At 37.6% G+C, this 20,673-nt stretch overlaps 1 protein-coding gene across 2 annotated transcripts in view; it reads left to right on the top strand.

The window, feature by feature from the left end:
* The window catches only part of LOC106092498 (protein dead ringer), a 174,940-nt gene that overhangs the window by 64,585 nt on the left and 89,682 nt on the right, over positions 1-20,673 (top strand). For both annotated transcript variants that reach the window (XM_059368988.1, XM_059368987.1), the window contains exons 2-5: positions 3,137-3,288; positions 3,352-3,502; positions 3,561-3,834; positions 4,027-4,127. In XM_059368988.1, coding sequence (XP_059224971.1) covers positions 3,137-3,288; positions 3,352-3,502; positions 3,561-3,834; positions 4,027-4,127 — 678 coding nt within the window. The remainder of the gene's footprint in view (positions 1-3,136; positions 3,289-3,351; positions 3,503-3,560; positions 3,835-4,026; positions 4,128-20,673) is intronic.

Raw genomic sequence — 20,673 nt, 5'->3', positions numbered from 1 at the left:
GCTTGATATTTTGCACAAATACTTTTTATTAGTGTAGGTCGGTTGGGATTGCCAATGGGCCAAATCAGTCCATGTTTTGATATAGCTGCCATATAAACCGATCTTGGGTCTTGACTTGAGCTCTTAGAAGGCGCAATTCTTATCCGATTTGGCTGTAATTTTGCACGTGGTGTTTTGGTATCACTTCCAACATTTGTGCGAAGTATGGTCCAAATCGGTCCATAACCTGGTATAGGTGTCATATAAATCGATCTCGGATCTTAACTTATTGAGCCGCTAGAGGGCACAATTCTCATCCGATTTGGCTAAAATTTTGCATGAGGTGTTTTGATATGACTTCCAAAAACTGCGCTGGCGCAAATAGGTACATAACCTGATATAGCTGCCATATAAACTGATCTGGGATCTTGACTTCTTGAGACTCTAGAGAGTGCAATTCTCATCCGATTTGGCACAAAGTTTGTACAACGTCTTCTCCCATGGCCTTCAACATACGTGTGCAATATGGTCTGAATCGATCTATAGCTTGATACAGCTTCCATATAAACCGATCTCCCGATTTTGCGGACTATAACTTTGTTTAATTAAGAAAGTATAAATTTTTCTATAAATAAATAAAATGCCGTCTGCACAGTATTAGGAAAGCGAACGTTGCAGCGCGTTTCTTCGTTTTGGTGTTCTTCTTCTTGATTTAGCACACTTTTTGTACATCCAAAGATAGAAATTACTAAAGACTGGCTTTAATTTTAGGCAAATTGTTTATTTTTGCATAAATTTATGTTTGAATCTTCGCTTTTTTTAATTTTTGGACATTTTACACGTTTGTAATTTAGAGAGTGGGATTTACCTAGATAGCTTTAAACTATAAGTATTTGTTGCAAATGGACAGACGGCCATAGCTAAATCTTCGTCTTCGAATATCGTTAGGTTCAATGATATATATACTTTCTAATGTACACCATCTTCCGAAAATAGAATTTTCTGAGTACTAGCTTGTGGAGGTGCATTTCCATCGCTCATGATTACGCGCATTGTTAATTGGCAAATTTCAATAATGGAATCTCCGTTTGCTAACTTCTTTTGGCCAATGAATTTGTCTTCACAGCGATCCTGCTAAGCCATTAAAGGGTTTGATAAATAGTCGAAGCGAATGTGGTGATTGCTCATTATGTTAGTTGGTCCAGAGAGACCCGTTAATGGCCGAGACTTTTAATAACTGGATTCGAACTTATCGAAAAGAACACTCGTTGCTCCATTCGTCTACCCATTGGATGTAATAAAGCAGAACGCTCGCATCATTATTAAACAAACTGTTCTGATTTTTCAGTGATCCGAAAATTTCATCTTGCCATCCATCGGTTGGTCGGTGCTGAGGTTGAGCGCAAGCATTTAAAGCATTCCTCACTAATATGATCGTGAATGTGTGTGTGTGTGTGTGTAGATATGTATTTGTGTCCATTTGCTGCCTTTGTGATCCACGTTTTTGGTTATGACCAGGGGTCATAACATGATCTTTAATGGACCAAGTCTTCAATTAAATCAAAAGCATTCACATGCCCCGCAGATGATAAATATCATCAAAGAATCTCATCTCAGCGTGCACATGTATGCGTGGTGTACTCTTGCTTTAAATGCTCCGAGCTTTTATCACATCGAATTTATGTTGGTTAAAAAAAAACATGAAAATGAAACAAAAAACTGAAACAAAATCTGGCAAATAATATTCGGTGGAACCATTTATCATATTTTCATTCATAATTTGGTCTCAAATAGATGGCACCATGAATGGACGAGCGGGAAGTAGGCAGCTATCCCATCACTGATCTATACCACCACATTGGATATAGAAGAGGGTGCAGAAGACGACGAAGACGTCGACGAGCAACGTTTGCAAGCAAGCAAGCGATCAATCGATCATTATTTTTTTTTTTGATCGATCTAATGAATGAATAACTGCCAGCCGGCCATTTTTGGGTAAAAATGAATGGCTCAACGGTCAACTTTGAACAAGCTGTAAACCGTCTACAAACAAAGTTCAATGGCCAACAAATGGCGCGATGCGATGTACGAGCTTGGATCACATTTTACCACCAAATCAAATGACGCCAAATTGTAACCATAATTATAACCATCGGCTACGGGCGTAAAGAGTTCATTCACAATTGCGGAAACCATATCCAGGTCCGGCCAAGAACTGGAAAGTCAATTCATCTACTATCCATCACAAAGTGTTAAGAAAAACAAACACAAATCTCCAGCGCCGACCAATGCTGCCCGTGTGCGAATGCGCCATACATACTGGCTTGGCGAGAGTACGAATGCCTTTGGCATACACGGTAAATTATGACAAGTGGCAGAAGACAGACGGAGGCACAAATCGTCGCGTCGCTGCACCGGGTCAGCATTCGATTGCATTCTACTTTTAATGAATTAAAGTCGCTTTATTCGTAATCGTCCAACATAATTCAATCCTCCGTGGTGCAATGGGGCCGGTGGGGGAGGTGAGGGTCTGCGGGTTTGTCTCGCCTTTGTCGCAGTGGATGATCGGTATGTGCGATTTTTAAGCGAAAAGCACGTTCTCGTTTCAATGTAGATTTTAGATGTTGCGCATGACAAGAAAAGGCACTGAATTTGTAAACGTCATGCAACGCCCAGCATGTGACATAAACATTTAACGCAGCTTCAGCTATTGAATGCGAAAGCGAGAGACCGATGGACAAACAGTGTTAGTGTTGTGTTCCATGGTGTCATATCGCTGAATCGATCAATTGATCGAGCAATCGAACGATTTGGTATTGATCATTGATCGTTAAACTGCTGCCGCTGCAGACATTGCCTGATTTTAAAGTGTGTCGCTATTGCGTCCGCTTCGTTCTAAATGCGAAATCGTGCCCAGTCGTTCCTTCCTTTCCTGGCGCTGCTGTAGTCTAGTAATGGGCACAACTATGTGTGTTTCCTGTGTTTTGGCCACGATCAATTGCTCCTCTAGGAGAGCGTAGCCACACCAAACAAATGTGGATCGTAATGTTTTGCTTGTTGCATAAATGTAGCAAATTAATATCGCTTGCGTAGCATACTTTTTATTGGAGTTATGATTGGATGTCTTTTTTTTCTTTTGTTTTTTGTCTCGTTGCAGTCACATGAGGACCACTCGGATGATGAACTGCGCGACTGTGACTCGGTTGAAGGAGACCATATGACAAGAGTGGGTTCTCGCTTAAATGCGTCGATGACCAGCAATGGTGGTGACATTACAGCGCATGAACATGCCACTGAGATGCAGATGAGGTACCTGTTCTATTGAACCAATCCTTCGCTTATTCTTAAATTTAATATTAATTTTTGTCACAGCCATCACCATCAGTTTCCACCCAACCATCCTTTGAATGCGTTGAATAATTTCATGGGTATGAGCGGTTTACATGGGATTCCGAGTTTGCAACACAATGATGTATTAGAGAAGCTCAAGATGCAGGTTCGCGACATGAAAGTCGGATTAATGGTAAGTGGTGATTTGATGTTGGGGTTTCAGAAAAATATTTTGCATAATCTCGCAATAGGATCAGGACTATGTGGCTGCACATGCAGCTGCATTCGGTGCAAATGTAATGCCGACTTCGATTAACACTGCTTTCTCATTACCGCCCACGACAATGGCTTCCTTCACGCATGCTGCCCAGACTCTGGCCGCACAGGCCAGCAACAACTCACATCTTGGAACAAATGCCACATTGGTTCCACCAGGAGGATCAACAAGCATGGCGACCAATGGCGGGCACAACGGCAACTCTAATTTCTCGTTTACCTCACCAACAGCTCCAAACGCAAAAGACGGTAAGCATCTCCCCTAAAATGTCTATTGAAACTTGTTTTTCGCTACAAAACTTGATCACAGAACCTATGCAGTCACAAGATTTTCAAGTAACATATGGTTGTAGGGTCTACATTTCACTTCCATCTATTGAATGTGTGCATATTTGCTGATTTTCTCCTTTCCATTCTTCTCTTTTCGTTTCTGTTTTTCAGTTAATCCTGCCTCGAATTCTTCAACCTCCAGTGAGACCTCTAACTCTTCGCAACAAAATAATGGCTGGAGTTTTGAAGAGCAATACAAACAAGTTCGTCAGGTAAGTTTAAGCTACCCTAAAATACCGCATAAATTCTTCCTGTGTCCCTCTGAATAATCGCATCGCGGAAACCGGTGCTGAAAGGATCTGGCCTTTCCCAATAACACAGCTCATTATCAGCATTTTCCTCTCGCAATGCCATCAAGGTGCAAACAAATCTTAAGTGAGTGCTCACTCACATCATTAGCCACACATCAATTAGATTTTTCACATACATACTTGAGATTTAAATGAATCTGCACAGCATAGACCCCACGTTGATTGTGAAATCCTTCTCAAGCAACAACTACGACAAACATGCTATTGGTGCGTCTTATTCGGCCACAAGTTTGTTTTCACATCTTAGTAAGCGTGAAGCTGTAAAGGGGTTGTATTCGGGGGTAATCAACTTTTGAACACATTGATGAGCAAGAAATCTGCATACAAACATAACCAAAAATTGGGAAATAACTGTTAATTGCATCGTTTTTTTCAAGTTCTTCCTCCTTGGTCAAGGAGTGCTATAATTTGAACACCTCGTTTTTCTTTCACAAATTACCTTCCTTCCGTTAAAAATTATCAAACGGAAAATTTTGTGGCGTAAAAGGGCTTCTCATTAAACAATACGCCAATGCGAAATCCCTCATTTAGGCGAATGAATAACATTTCTTTTGCCCCAGTTTAGTCATTATCACTAATTTATATTTGGATTTAATAACAATTCTTACGAGAAAATATTTAGTAAATTTCCAAAAAACATTTGACACGAGATATAGTCTCATTTTATTTCTCTTTCGAAACGATCTTATGATCTAAATTTAAGTATGTGTTGTTCTAAGTACTAAAAGACACTAATTTTGTAAACCTTTTAGGCCAAATTTAACCAATTCATTCACAAATATCTAATTTGTAAAACGTCCCACGTCTAATGTACGGACGCTAGCGTTTCTTTCTAAATTTCTAGCTGATTCTATGTTCGCTTTTCGATAGCGCAATCCTATTTTCAAAAACTAAATCATGAGTTAAAATGACAAATTTTTAAAAGAGTTCTCCTCAAATGGAATTACGACAAATTACAACTTTGACCAGAGTCGTTACAATACTAGGTAGCGAAAATTTGCTGCGAAAGGTGAACAGTTGTAGATAATGTACTTAATTGGCTGTACGACGCTTCGGCAAGAACTTGTGATGCATGATGCCACTGCAATCTGCAAGAAGACAGTCTGTAATAACTTTACATTCCACTGAACTTGCCACGTTTTTCGGCCTTGGCTCATGCGGAAGCTTCCATATGGATTATTGAGCTTTGTTTTCCATGTCATTGCCATAAACCTTAAACATATTAAAATCAGCCGACACAGTGTTTATTAAACATGAATTATAACCTATTAATTGATTCAATTAATTTTTTAATTAAAACTGCCTTAATCACGACAATCATAATATCAATCACAGTATTTGAGAAAGATTATTGAAAAAATGTTCAATTGCATGTTCAATTTTTCAATAGTTTTTGAATTTTCAGTAAGTTTTTTAATTGATCCAATTAAAAAAAGATTAAAATTTTCGAAATATCCAATAAATTTTTTCATTGGAATTGAATTTGAGGTTTATGTTTGGTTCCATGATCACTTCTTAGAAACAAAAGACCTTCGGGGGTTTTTCCAAAACTGAATCGGAAAAGAAAGGGTAGGGAGGCAGTAACTTTATGAGTTACATGCATAGCGGAAGTAAATCTAACAGAAAAACATTTTTCTAAAGTATGTTTTAATTAAATCGATGCTAAAGAAGTCGTTATGCAATAAATAAACATATTTTGATCTTTTTAAGATTATAATTGCGTCTAAATATTTAAAAGGTAGAAGAAAAACCTTTTTGGGGGACTTTTATCTTCTATATATAGAAAGTATTTATCGAAATTTTGAGTGGCTAGACTTTTTCAAAAACGGACAATCATAACAGTGCTGTTGAGTCTAAACAAGTTTCAGATTCAATTAAAGAATGATTGGAAGAACTTATTGCCTGGAACACAAACTTCTTTTCTTTTTATACCCTCCACCATAGATGGGGGTATATTAATTTCGTCTTTCTACAATATTGTCAATCCTCGATATGCTATATATGACATGGCAATATATTCCTGATCGGCATGTCATTTTAAGTCGATTTAGTCATGTCCGTCCGTCTGTCTGTCAAAAGCAAGCTAACTTTCAAAGGAGTAAAGCTAGCCGCTTGAAATTTTGCACAAATACTTCTTATTCGTGTAGGTCGGTTGGGTTTGTAAATGAGCCATATCGGTCCATGTTTTGAGTAAGAGAGTGCGTAGTTCTTATCCGATTTGGATGAAATTTTGCATGAGGTGTTTTGTAAAGATTTCCAACAATTGTGTTAAGTATGGTTGAAATCGGTCCATAACCTGATACAGCTTTCATATAAACCGATCTGGGAACTTGACCTCTAAAGGGCGCAATTCCTATCTTATTTGGCTGACATTTTGCGTGACGTGTTTTGTTAAAACACGTGTGCCAAATATGGTTCAAATCGGGCTATAACCTGATATAGTTGACATATAAACCGATCTGGGATTTTGACTTTGTGAGTCTGCCTTGAGCCGATTTGGCTGAAATATTGTACAACGACTTCATCCATGACCTCCAACATACGTGTCAAATATGGTCTGAATCTCTATAGCCTGATACAGCTCCCCTATACACCGATCTTCCTATTTTACTTCTTCAGCCCCTAAAGCGAGAAATTCTAATTCCACTTGGCTGAAATTTTACACAATAACTTCTACTATAGTCTCCAACATTCAATACAATTATGCAATTCTTTTCTTTTATCCTTTGTTTGCCAAAAAGAGATACCCGGAAAAGAACTCCACAAATGCGATTCATGGTGGAGGGCATATAACATTCCGCCCGGCCGAACTTAGCATGCTTTTACTTGTCGATCACTCGATTCGTTCGCCAACTTAGTAAAAACAGCAGTTTTCCCTCAATAAAATCAGCTGCTTTCAATGAATTAGCGAACGAATTTAGTGGCAAATAGAAAAAAATGTGGTGGTCTTGGTCTTTATTGTTTCATTAAAGATTAAATTTCCAATCACATTTTATTCAATGAATTAATTTTTTAATTGAAAATTCCAAATATTTCAATGACGACCGTAATTGAAAAAAAGTTAAGATTCAATTAAAAATAATGATTGAATCAATTTATATTTTAGTTGGAAATGTCAAAAAGTTCAATCACGATCATAATTGAAAAAAAATGATTGATTTAATTAATTTTTTATTTGAAAACATTTATATTTTCAATTAAATTTTAATTGAAAAAATGTTCGTGATATTTTTTGCTGTGTGGTGATGGTATAATTATCCATTATTATTAGCAGCTCTAAATTGTTTGATTTTTTTCACATTCTTGGGTACACTTACTAAGTGAAGTGTTGTCAAATTAATAAATATGTTACTTTTCTAAGAAATCAAGGGAATTTTGCAAGACGTAATGAGACATAAAACAGTATATCAATATTTGGCAGGCTATTGCATCAAATGTTCGAAATAGAGCAATTTGAAATACGAAATGGGACAAATATGTCTAATTCGCCCCCAAAGGCCAATGTTACTGCAAATAGTACTTGTATAAGAAACTTAAGTCAAACTAACGTTGAACATTGCCATGCAGATCGTTCTTTATTTGTGTATTGTATTGCGAAATCGTTTTTAATTGCTACCAGCTGACAGTGGAATAGAAGTGAAAAAAAACTAGTAAAAAATGCCATTTGAAAACGTGTGCAAAATTTCACCTCGTCATTTCAAAAATGTTCGAGGTGCCATTACTGGCTTAGGTGTATGTCTATAATGCCATGGGGCAGATTAATATCTGCCCCCTATTTTCAGCCTAACATAACCTAACCTACCGAGGCATTTGTGCTACGATTTTGATTTTGATTGGTGACTAAATTAACAATAACTTTCCTACAGTATTCGCAAACATCCGATAATTTGGTTAAAAATTATACAGTTGAGAAGTCAAAAAAAGTGAAAACAGTTTTTTTCATTTTTTTTTTTCAAAAAATATATTTTGGTCAAAAAATGTATTTTGGTCAAAAAATGTATTTTAGTCTTTATCTTTTGTAAAGACGACATATTGTAGATGCGTTTTAAGTGAAGTTTGAAGAGATATGTCAACTTAAACGGGTGCAATATGCACTTCAAAACTCTCGAGTTATCAAAATTCAGAGTCCAGATCATCCGTTCTGGCTAATTTATTTTTATACCCACCACCGAAGGATGGGGTATATTCATTTTGTCCTTCCGTTTGCAACACATCGAAATATCCATTTCCGATCCTATAAAGTATATATATTCTTGATCAGCGTAAAAATCTAAAACGATCTAGCCATGTCCGTCCGTCTGTCTGTCGAAACCACGCTACAGTCTTTAAAAATAGAGATATTGAGCTGAAACTTTGCACAGATTCTTTTTTGTTCATAAGCAGGTTAAGTTCGAAGATGGGCTATATCGGACTATATCTTGGTATAGGTCTCATGTAGACCGATCCTCTGATTTACGGTCTTACGCCCATAAAAGCTGAAATTTGGGACAGTGAGTTGTGTTAGGCCAGTCGACGTCCCACTTCAATTTGCCCCAGATTGGTTCATGTTTGGATAAAGCTGCCATATAGACCGATCTCTCGATTTGTGGTCTTGCGCCCATAGAAGGCGCATTTATTGCCCGATTTTGCCAAAATTTGGGACAGTGAGTTGTGTTAGGCCCCTTGACATATTTTTACAATTTGGCCCAGATCGGTCCAGATTTGGATATAGCTGCCATATAGACCGATCTCTCAATTTAAGTTCATGAGTCCATAAAAGACGAATTTATTATCCAATTTCGCCGAAATTCAGGGCAGTGAGTTGTGAGACCCCTCGATATATTTCTTCAGATTTGGATTAGCTGCCATATAGACCGATCTCTCGTTTTAAAGTCTTGGGCTGATAAAAGGCGCATTTATTGTCCAATTTCGCCGAAATTTGTGTTAGACCCTTCATCATTTTTTTTTAATTTGGTTCAGATCGGTCTAGATTTGGATATAGCTGCCATTTAGACCGATGTCTCGATTCAAAGTCTTGGACTGATAAAAGCCGCATTTATTGTCCGATTTCGCTGAAATTTGACTTAGTGCCTTATGTTAGGTTTTTCAACATCCGTGTCGTATATGGTTCGTATTTGAATATGGCTACCAAAAAGACCAATACTGCAGAACGATAAATAGACTAGCGAAACAAACAGAAAGATTGAAATTTCTACTTCAACAAGGCATAACACCAACACACAGAAATTCGACTATACATATTTCTAACTTATTCAAATCAACACAGACGAAGCAACAGGCTGAGAGAATACAACAAAACTTTCACACCAATATTTTGATTTACAAAATTGAACAATGACTTGTACTGATTAGACCTCTCATTATCCGTGTCAAATTTGGTCCAAATCGGAGCATATTACGATAAAGCTGCTATGGGGGCATAAATTACGCATTTTTGACCGGATTATGAAGAAAGGTGGTTTACATATATACCCGTGGTGGTGGTTATCCAAAGTTCGGCCTTACTTGACGAACTTAACGCCTTTTTACTTGTTTAACTTCATATGTCCCCTAAACACCACAAATGAAGACTTGGCAGCCCGAACAATTTTGAAATTTTGCACATGATCTCGATAACACCTCAGCTTTAACCACTTCAAATTTCACAGAGTTATCTCTATCCGTTCTCACATGTCATATTTTTTTACCAGTTTTTGTTTTGTTTTTATTACATTGTGCAGCCCCTCATTTCCCCCCTCAGTAGGAATGAATGAGTCATACCTATTTACAGTTTCAGATTTGATGTTGGTTGCTGATGTTGGTATCCAAGGATGCCTTTTACTATTTTCGCCTTCACTACTGTATTAACTCCTGAATGTTAGAGGTTAAGATTCGATGTTGATTCTTTCTGTTATGATCCCACGATGACAATTACTTTCCCACTCGCTTGAATTAATTTGAGGATGCAACATGGACAAATGAGGTGTTTACGATTATTGTCGAAGATAATAAGCATTGAATGTAACGAATTCAATTAAGTTTCAATTTAATTCAATGTTCGTTGAGTTGCAGTCCTAATTCAGTAATTGCTTGTTGAAGGCCGTGTAAATAGTGTGAACCACAACAGCTTACGGGCATTAAAAGTCCATAAAGTGTGTTCGACCCCAGTGAGAGATGACGAAAGGCGGTTGCGAAAAACAAGAGACAGAACAACACACTCACATTGCTCATTTAAGTTGGAAGGATAATAGTAATTGTTTTCCATCGTGCATTTATGTCCAAACGGGTGACTATGTTTTGAGTAACGGATAAACACAATTCGCTTTTCCAAAGAGTAAAGGCTAATAGGAATGTTCGTCATTGCGCTGTACGGTGTCGATTTGTGGGCTATATATACTTAAATTCGGTTAGATTGAGTCCGTGGTTAAAAAACAAAAATTGGTTCTGTGTTTAATCGTGGTCTTAAACCCACTCAACTCTATAATTTGGAGGAAACTGCTATATGTATCCCAAAGTTTCATACCTGTGGAAGGAGAAAGTGAAAAAACAACATCCCCTCCAACCACTTCCCACCTCCAGTAGGTTTTTACGAAGAAAAATTGCCCCGTATTTTCCTTAGATAAACGTCAATTTATTGACTCGAGAGTGAAAAGACTAAAAGTGGAAGCCATTCGTCGTATCCGTGATCTTCGTGCCGCTGGACAGCTTTCACAAAATACCGTTGCTGAAATCTGGAAAGGACACGAGCAAGAGAGATCGGTCGTACAGACCGATCTCTCTTCTCTTATCAGTAGCCAAGACGCATGAGGGACTACACCTCCCGCTGCTCTCGTTGGACAATTTCCATTCGCCGAGCATTAGCATGCATTTCGAAGGCTGCATAGGACTACAACTGCATACATTCCATCACCGTATACAAAAGTACACTTGTTGTGTTGACAAAGAAACCTTGGACTAACCATCTAATGCTTCTGGATATTGTGGCTAGACAAATTGCTTCAACCACTGTTGTGAGGGTAAGGCTTTTTATTTGGTCATGTGGCGGCTACGGACACTTTGTTATCATTGAAGATATCTGTATCTGTTCGCAATTGGCAGACTTATTTGCACTCATTTTTTCTAATCCCACTGTGCGTTAATTGTTTAACCGCCCAGTTACCCGCACTCAATCTTCCCTCCTTAACAAATTCAAAGGAACGGTGTTGGTTTCATCTTAGCTTCCCGATGAGGATGACTCCATCAAAGCAAATGCTTGAATTTTTCAAGATTTTCCAAATAATTCTGCAAATTTTGCACTTAGCTTCTAATATAGAACAACCGACTTGAGGTAAAATTACTTCATTTGTTGAGTTTTCTGTACCTGAACACTAGCTGCTGCCATGAATCAATCTTCATTAAAAGTAAATAAAAATGCAACAAATTTAATATTAAAATATTTTTATTTATTACTTACCTCTGCCTTTTTGATCCATTTTGGCGTGTTGCTTTTGTATTTTTATGTAACGGCTGCTTATCATAAAACAGCTGACCTTTACAAAACATCTGTTCAAAGTTGCAAATTTCTGCTGCCAAAAAAAGTCTCAGTAGAAATTTGCCGATTCTCTATTTTCTGACTGTTAAAATGTGCCCTATCTCGTGCTCTCTTCTACTGGCAAATAAAGTGCGCGAACGACTTCCAGTAAAAATTTTTCCAAATTTGCACAAATGTTTGAGTTCCCGAACACAGCTACTATTGGGATTATTATTTCATGGATCGTAACGCAAGCTGTGTTAAATTTTTCCAATTTTGAGTTGAGGACAATCAAATTTATTGTTTGGTTATAATTTTCTTGTAGAGAAAACAAATTTAGCCATTGAGTTTAAAGTAATTTTTAGTTTGATAATAATTATCTGAGTTATTGCTGTTAGAAAATGTTATATACATAAATCGATTTTTGTGATTTTCTGTATATTTGTAGTTGAAAACAGGTAGTGAGCGGTCATTTATTGTGGTACAATAGAGAGATGCATATGACTACCACATTTTTTTATTATCGAAATGCGTGCTCTGTTAAGAAAGTTCATTGTCTTCAAATTGTGTTCAGCGACGAAGTTCATGTTTGGCTCAATGGTTACGTAAATAATCAGAATTGCTGATTTTGGAGTGAAGATCAGCCAGAAACATTCCAGAGCTACCAAAGCATCCAGAAAAAGTCCCAGTATGGTGCGGTTTGTGGGCTGGTGGTATGATTGGGCCATGCTTCTTCAAAGATGATGCGAAGCGTAGCATAACTGTGAATAGTGAGCGCTATCGTGAGATGATATCCAGCTTTTTTGCGCAACAAGACGGTGCCACAAGCCATACAGCACGCGTAACAATCGACTTATTGAGAGGCGAGTTCGGTGAACATTTTATTTCACCTTCGGGACCAGTCAATTGGCCGCCTAGGTCGTGCGATTTAACGCCTTTAGACTATTTTTTGTGCAGCTTAATTTTATGTCTATACAACATTGAAGCATTTATTCGTGAGATACCGGTCGAAGTGTTGGAACGAATATGTCAAAATTGGACTAAGCGGATGGACCATTTGAGGCGCAGTCACTGTCATATTCAAACATTAAATTATATGGGCCGTACTATCGATTCAAATAAAGATTTCATGAATTTTTATGAATTTTATGTGTGTGTGTGTTTTTTTTAACTTTCCTATTTCCTATTCCGAATTTCTGCAAAGTCAACTCTACCTTGCTATCATTGCTTACGACAGCAGTCTCCAAACGATTTTCAGCCTTGCCTCAAATCACCTACCCATAATCATAGAATCTCATCGAACGAATGATTTCATAGTTTGTGAACGCCGAACATTTGTCAACCAGAAAATAACGGACTAATTGGGCTTCAGGGACCATACGGAGGACATATTTCGACGGCAACTGTCCCCGTCCGAGAAGGTTCTCCGGTCAACTATCACGGCAGTAGCCACACTCTTGATCGCGACAGATCGAATACCTGTCATAAGACCAAATTTCCCGATAAAAGCTACGAAACTAGCAGATGAACGAGATGAGCTTCGCCGAATCGATCCTAACAACACGATGTCAGCAAATCCGTGCTGGTGACAATATTCTAAATTGTTCTCAAGTCCCCATCTAAGTGTCGTCGTCTGTTAACCGCGAATGCCGGCCAATGACATTGGAAATTCTCCAACGTCTCATCACCTTCCACACATTTTATCACATGCCGCACTTATTCTGCGTAAGTGAGATCAAAGTCTTTGTGTCCCGTTGTTATACCGAAAGTTATACTGATCTAAATCTTACTTCCATAGGATTTTCGTCGTCCTACCGACGGTTTTCCTGTTCCACAATGTTATATGTTCGTTCGTAGCCCACGCCCTTAAATTGGACTGCGTCGCCTCGAAAGGCTTCAGATTAACTAAGTATATTGACGGCAATCCTCTGGCCAACGGCTCGACTCCGGGAAGATTGCTCGATTCCGAATCCGGAGTCGACTCCAAGCATTTAGTTTTTTAAATATTTACAACAAAATTTTTTAATAAAAAATTTTAAAAATTGAAAAAAAGACATACTGACTGCTCTTTGGTAAGTCAACAAAAAAAAATGTTCTGAGTGAGAATTTGTCTATATCATTGACGAGCTCACAATTGCAATTATTTGCAAGCCCATGGACTTATTTGGGATTGTTTTTTTGTTTACGTACACAGTAATGTGCAAAAGTGTTAGGAGGCCATCACTGCTCTACACGCTAAAATACTCTGCCTTTTTCTCTAGTAGAAGAGATACCAGAGAATAATTATTGGTCCGGGAAACAAATAATCATTTGAGGGTATGATAAACTTTCGCTATTAAAGAGTTTTTGGTTTTACAACAAAAGGAAGGTTCTTTTGGCGAAGCACCTAAAGGGTTAACAACAAACAAAGTTAGTTACGTTCAATAATGCTACGTTTATGGCTAACGTTTAGTATGTTGAAGCGAAACATTGCAAGGTTACAATTAAAAACAACTTCGCAATAAAAGTATTTTGTTTTTCCCCAAACGTTTTATTTTTTTGCACGTATAGAACACCTACACGCCTGTAAAACAGAAGTATTGTAGTTGCACATTAACTTTAAGCAGGCAATTAAACTAGAGCCAACTTTCCATTTATTTCCTTAGACTGTTCGAAAGTGTAGGACACGTATACTCCACTTCAATTGAACTTCCATTGCTAAATTTTACTAGTTTTTACATAAATGTTTATTCTATTTATTCAATATGCAAATCATTATATATATATATTTTTTAATTTAAACTAAATGCAAATATCACAGAAAAGATACACAATTCCACATAATGAAGTCAATCATGGCTAATTATTAAAAAAAAAACAAATTTATTTGTTTCATTAGCGATCCCGAATAATTAATGTTCCTGGTTCCTGGTGATTGAATCATGGATAATCGATGCTAAACTCCCTTTTAAAGAACATCTAAAGACAGATAAAATATCCCTGTTCTATTAAGGATATTACGGTGCTAATTTTAATAATCATTCAGGAATGTGAAATTAACGTAACGGCTCAATATATATAATTAATTTGAAGTTTCAAAGAACCGTTTATTTGAAGAACACCATGATTTAATGATAGACTTGAGTGTTAAATGTGAAACGTATTGAATATCTCGTCATTTAGAGTGAGAAATTGTTTGTTGAGCCCTGGTTGAGTATATGATTACTATACATTGTTTATTCGTATTGTGATACATTGCGCGTGTGTATGTGTTTTTGTTTTTGAAGTATTCAAGCACTAACACTTGTGTATGGGGGTCGCGTTTTTGAAGGCGGTACCGAATAATTAATTATTCGTATTTTCATCTTTTCGTATTTATTCATATTCACGTCCCATACTTAAATGTGTGGATAAATGATATTATTCATATACAAATGAGTACTCACACACACACACACACTCACACAAAAGGCAAATTTACTGAACGAATTTGCTCTAAATATTAAAAAATTTAATGATGGTCGAATGGGGCCCATTCAATGATGTTTGAATGGCCCCATAGCCATTTGGCATTGGTGGAAGGGGTCTGTTGCCGATGCTGCCGCTCCTCTTCGCTTCCCTTCGATTTCAATTCCCATCCTCCCATTCGCACGTTGGGAAACATTGGAATATTTTTCCATACTCATTGCCGTATTTATAATATTTTAATTTTTCTTGCTGTCGTAGTTTTGGTATTTGAGTTTTTGTGGACGGTCGTCTTAAACAAATAACTTATCAATCAAAATAACAACTATTTTTAAGTTAATTAATGATGGCATTTCCTGTGTGCGAGAACGTCTGGCAAGACGTCTGTCCATTTGACGAGATGTCACAGTGTCTGTGGTTTCACTTACTCTGGGAATTCTACATTTGGTTGGCAATAGTTTTGCCTTCTTGTCCCATTCATTGCTGGATATGCTTCATCGAGCAGAACTTTTGTATTCTAATCCCAATGTTACAGAATTTTACATATTTTTTAATATGCGTTTAAGACCCCATAAAGTATATATATTCTTGATCGTCATGACCGTCTGTCGAAAGCACGCAAACTTTCGAAGGGGTGAAGCTAGACGCTTGAAATTTTACACATATATATATTATTAATGTAGGTCGGTTGGGATTGTGAAGGGACAAATCGATTAATTTTTTTATATAGCTATAAATATAAACCGATCTTGGATCTTGACTTCTTGAGACAATAGAGGGTGCAATTCTCATCCGATTTGGATGAAATTTTGCACTAATTTGTTTGTTATTACTTCCAACAACTGTGTCTAGTCTGGTTCAAATCGGTTCATAACCTGATATAGCTGCCATATAAACCGATCTGGGAACTTGGCTTCTTAAGCCTCTATAGGCTGCAATTCTTACTCGTTTTTGCTGTACAACGGCTTCTCCCATGACCCATGGTTTTAATCGATCTATAGCTTGATACAGCTCCCATATAAACCGATCCCCCGATTATGCTTCTTGAGCCCCTGCAAGGCGCAATTCTTATCAGAATGGACTGAAATATTACCCAATGACTTCTACTATGGCCTTCAACATTCAATTCTTTTAAGGTCCGAATCGGACTATAACTTGATATATCTCCAATAGTGTAACTATTCTTATCCATTATTCCTCATTTGGCTAAATAGAGATACCGCTCAAAGAACTCGACCAATGCGATCCATGGTGGAGGGTATATACGATTCGGCCCAGAAGACTGTATGAGAGCAATATCAAGATATAATTTGTAATATCTCTTCAAACATAACAAATATATATTTTTTTTGCTAGTCTTTAAAGACTATAACGTGGATGAACTTCGAAGATGATTAAACCATCTTAGAAATTTCCGGTATTCAGAAATATACATAATAGGATCCGGCTGTCGAAGGCAAAACAACAGCAGTTGACCAAAAATTTATACTAAAGGTCGGTCGTTTGGCTATATCGAGGGAAATTTGGGTTTGGGCGAACTCACTTTGGCGGCCTTCTTTTGATAAACTGGTTTGATATGATGCTGAAAAGACGGATTATCAACGAGCTGAGGGCTCGAAAAGGAAGATTGTGACCAGAAGAATTCCGCAAGAAGGAGTTTTATTTCTTCTATTGTGGCTTTTGGAGATCAATGGAATTCTTAGGTCTTTTGAGAGGGAGAGGGCGAACGTCGTTGGCTACGTGGACGACGTCGTCATCATGGTGGGTAGCCGTTTCCTCTCTGTTATTATGCACCTCGTTGAAGGAGCTTTGAGTAAGCTTTCCGGATGGACGAAGGCCAATGGGCTTGGCATAGATCCCAGAAAGATAGAGCTGATCCTTTTCACCAGGGTCTTTTTAACCCTCTGAGGATGAATCGGACATACATGTCCCATTTTGTATTTTTACTCTAAAATCCACATTTATTAATGAATTTTGAAAATTTGCATTTAGTCGATAGAAAACCAGTGGGGCATAAAATTTAGCCCCCAAAAATTAATATTGGGTTGGCCAAAAAGTAATTGCGGTTTTTTTAAAAAGAAAGTAAATGCATTTTTAATAAAACTTAGAATGAACTTTAATCAAATATACTTTTTTACACTTTTTTTCTAAAGCAAGCTAAAAGTAACAGCTGATAACTGACAGAAGAAAGAATGCAATTACAGAGTCACAAGCTGTGAAAAAATTTGTCAACGCCGACTATATGAAAAATCCGCAATTACTTTTTGGGCAACCCAATATATATTTTCCTGTTCCTTGGATTGATACGATGCAAAAAGACCGGATTATCAACGCATCTCTGGCAGAGGGCTCGATAAGGAAGTTTGTGAGCAAGGGAACTCCGCAAGAAGGGGTTTTATCTCCTGTGGCTTTTGGTGATCAATGGGATTCTGAGTTCTTTTGAGATGGAGAGGGCGAAAGTCGTTGGCTACGTGGACGACGTCGTCATCACGGTGGGTGCCCGTTTCCTCTCTATTATTACGCACCTCGTTCAAGGAGCTATGAGAAAGCTTTCCGGATGGACGAAGGCCAATGGGCTTGGCATAGATCTCAGAAGGAATGAGCTTATCCTTGCACCAGGAGAAGGAAGCTGGGTGTTTTTAACCCTTTGAGAATGAATCGGACACATATGACCCATTTTGTATTTTTGCTCTGAAATCCATGTTTATTAATGGATTTTGAATATTTTGCATTTAATCGATAGAAAATCAATGAGGGTGTAAAATTCCTTCACAAAAATTTAATATAATTTTCCTGTTTCGTTTTGGTAAGATGTCAAATACAAAAATGTTTATTATTTTCACTAAGGAACTCACTAAAGATAGACTAAGGAACTAAATTTTTAGTACTATTGGTGCCAATGCCTATTCTATCAGTTAAATTTTTCAAAAATTGACTTGGTGATATAGCTTCCCCTTACACTATCATTCCTAATGGGTCATATAGGGACAAGGATGAACATTAGTTTTTGACTTTTTCCTATAACTAATTTCTAAGGGTAAAATATTAATTTTTTAATTCATAAAAACACTAAAAAAACATTAACTAATAGACCAGGCTATTCCTTTTGGATTAGTTATCACTTCAGTAGCTGACATAATTCCAACGGAAACTCTTTAAAGCAGTTTTAGCGTTAAATTTCGGATTTCGAGAGCGAGTTTTGCAAAGGATTACGAACGCTTAGGTGCCTTCTTTCTTTGTATTAAATAATATCATAGAGCTGCTCAAAAACTGTAACGCGATATAGATTTAAGCCAATATCTATCGGGTATTCGCCATTTTCAATATTTTAGACTTGCCATGGCCAAATTTTAAGGCGAAAAATCTGTTTTTACTCACCGGCATATGATAGTGAAAATATTTTTATTCGTCTCGCCCAAAAACTCGATTTCCGACCCAACTTGATATATATTCTTGATTTTTTTCACATTCTTTTTCGGCCCATGTGTCCCTCAGTCTGTCGAAATCATGATAGCGAACGAGCGAAAAAGACTACTCGACTTAAATTTTGCACAGATACTTTATTTAAATAAAAGTTATTGGCGATTGCAAATGGGGCACATTGGTTTATTTGAGAATATACCACAAAAAAGTAGCGAAATATTCTTGAGTCAATAGTAGTAGAAGTAGTAGTTGAATATTTATTTAATGTATTTCAAATCGTAAAATGTAACAATGATTATAAAGAATTGAGTGTAAGAATAAATTAAAAAATAATAATGATTGAGCCACTATGAGTCCTTTATCCAATTCGCCTGAAGTTTATCATTCATAATACACTTGTTGTCTCCAATGGCCAAACCAGACACGGCCGAGATAAATAATATATATATAGCCCCGAATTTGCTTCTTGAGCCTCCAGATAGTTAATTTTTTATCAGATTTAACGATTTTTGTTGTGTGAATAAGCTTACAGTGAGCGCCAACATAAAGTGTACAAAAGCAGTACTTTCAGAAGCCAAATACCTTAACCTAAACCTTATTTCACCAAGAAATAAAGCATTATCTCAAGAAGGGAGGCCACCGTAGCGCAGAGGTTAGCATGTCCGCCTATGCCGTGACGTCTGGGTTCGAATCCTGGCGAGACCATCAGAAAAAAAAAAAATTTCACCGATGGTTTTCCTCTCCTAATGCTGGCAACATTTGTAAGGTACTATGCCATGTAAAACTTCTCTCCAAAGAGGTGTCGCACTGCGGCACGCCGTTCGGACTCGGCTATAAAAAGGAGGCCCCTTATCATTGAGCTTAAAATTTGCATTTTTCAGGAAGAAGTAAAAGATTTTCGTATTTCGTATAAATAGTTAATTTGAAGGTGAAAGAAACATTTTTAAATTAAATGCTTTTCTTCGCTTCATTTTGACGCTGTATAGCCCACCACACCCACCAAAACCACTACAAAAAATTGCGCATCAATTACTTTTATGTTGCTTTAATCTCTCTGCAGTCTGAACAGAAAACACGATCTGATTTATTTTGAATTCTAAGCAATATTCGAAAACACCTTTCTACCGAAATATTTACCTTTGAGGACGAATGGGACATACATATATGTCCTATGATTTTTTTCATGGGAGTAGCAAAATTTTTACCGTTTTAGCGACACTACTTAGTAAATAGGACTATTTTAAGAATGAAAATGCAAACAAACCAAAACTTTATAGAGCGGTTAAGTCTTCGTTCTCAAAGAGTTAAGGGATCTGTGTTGGATGGGGTGGAGCTACCACTATCCTCGAAGGTCATGTACTAGGACGAGATTCTTGATCAGAAACTATGTTGGAGAAGAAAGGGTCAAAAGAGGACTGAATTTCGCTTTACAACTGTCGCAACGCGATATGAGTTGAGGCCTATGGCCGGAAACGGTGTACAGAATGTTTACGGCGGTCGTTCACCCAATTCTCACCTATAGTTGTGTGGTGTGGCACAAAGCTCTGGACAACTGTGCCCTTCGCAGGATGATCGATAAGAGAAGGTAAAGGGTGCCGCGGCAGTGATAATCTCTGGGGCAAGGAGAATTAGCCCGAAAGAGGTGCTGCCTTTGCCTTTCTCGATCTAATGCATTTGCACCTAAATGTTGGGTGTCTAGCAAAAAGATCGGCACGATACTGAGGGAGTCAGGTACATAACGCTCCTCTAACATGAGCCATTCATCTGTTCTGCGGGGGGATGGTGTTGCCGCGTGTCACCATTATAATATTCCAGGTGAATCCTTCCCTGTTGATGGGTTGGAAGTCGTTTTCCCGAAAAGGGATCTCTGGTTTGGGGGCACCCTGTCCTTACCGGACCTCTGTATACACGAATGGGTCTAAATTACAATAGAATGGGTGCACTGAGTTTTTTCTTCTTGGCTTGTGTATTATTTTCGTATTTTTTCCTTATTTGATGTCTTTGTATCGTTTTGTGGTGTATGTCAAAAAAGAAAAAAGTCTACATCTTCTTCTCTTCTACTTTCTTCTGGGGTGAACACAATGCACCTAA

The sequence above is a fragment of the Stomoxys calcitrans genome, chromosome 5 (genome assembly GCF_963082655.1).
Source record: "Stomoxys calcitrans chromosome 5, idStoCalc2.1, whole genome shotgun sequence".
In the NCBI taxonomy this organism is placed as follows: domain Eukaryota; kingdom Metazoa; phylum Arthropoda; class Insecta; order Diptera; family Muscidae; genus Stomoxys; species Stomoxys calcitrans.
This window is presented reverse-complemented; position numbering and strand designations above follow the sequence as displayed.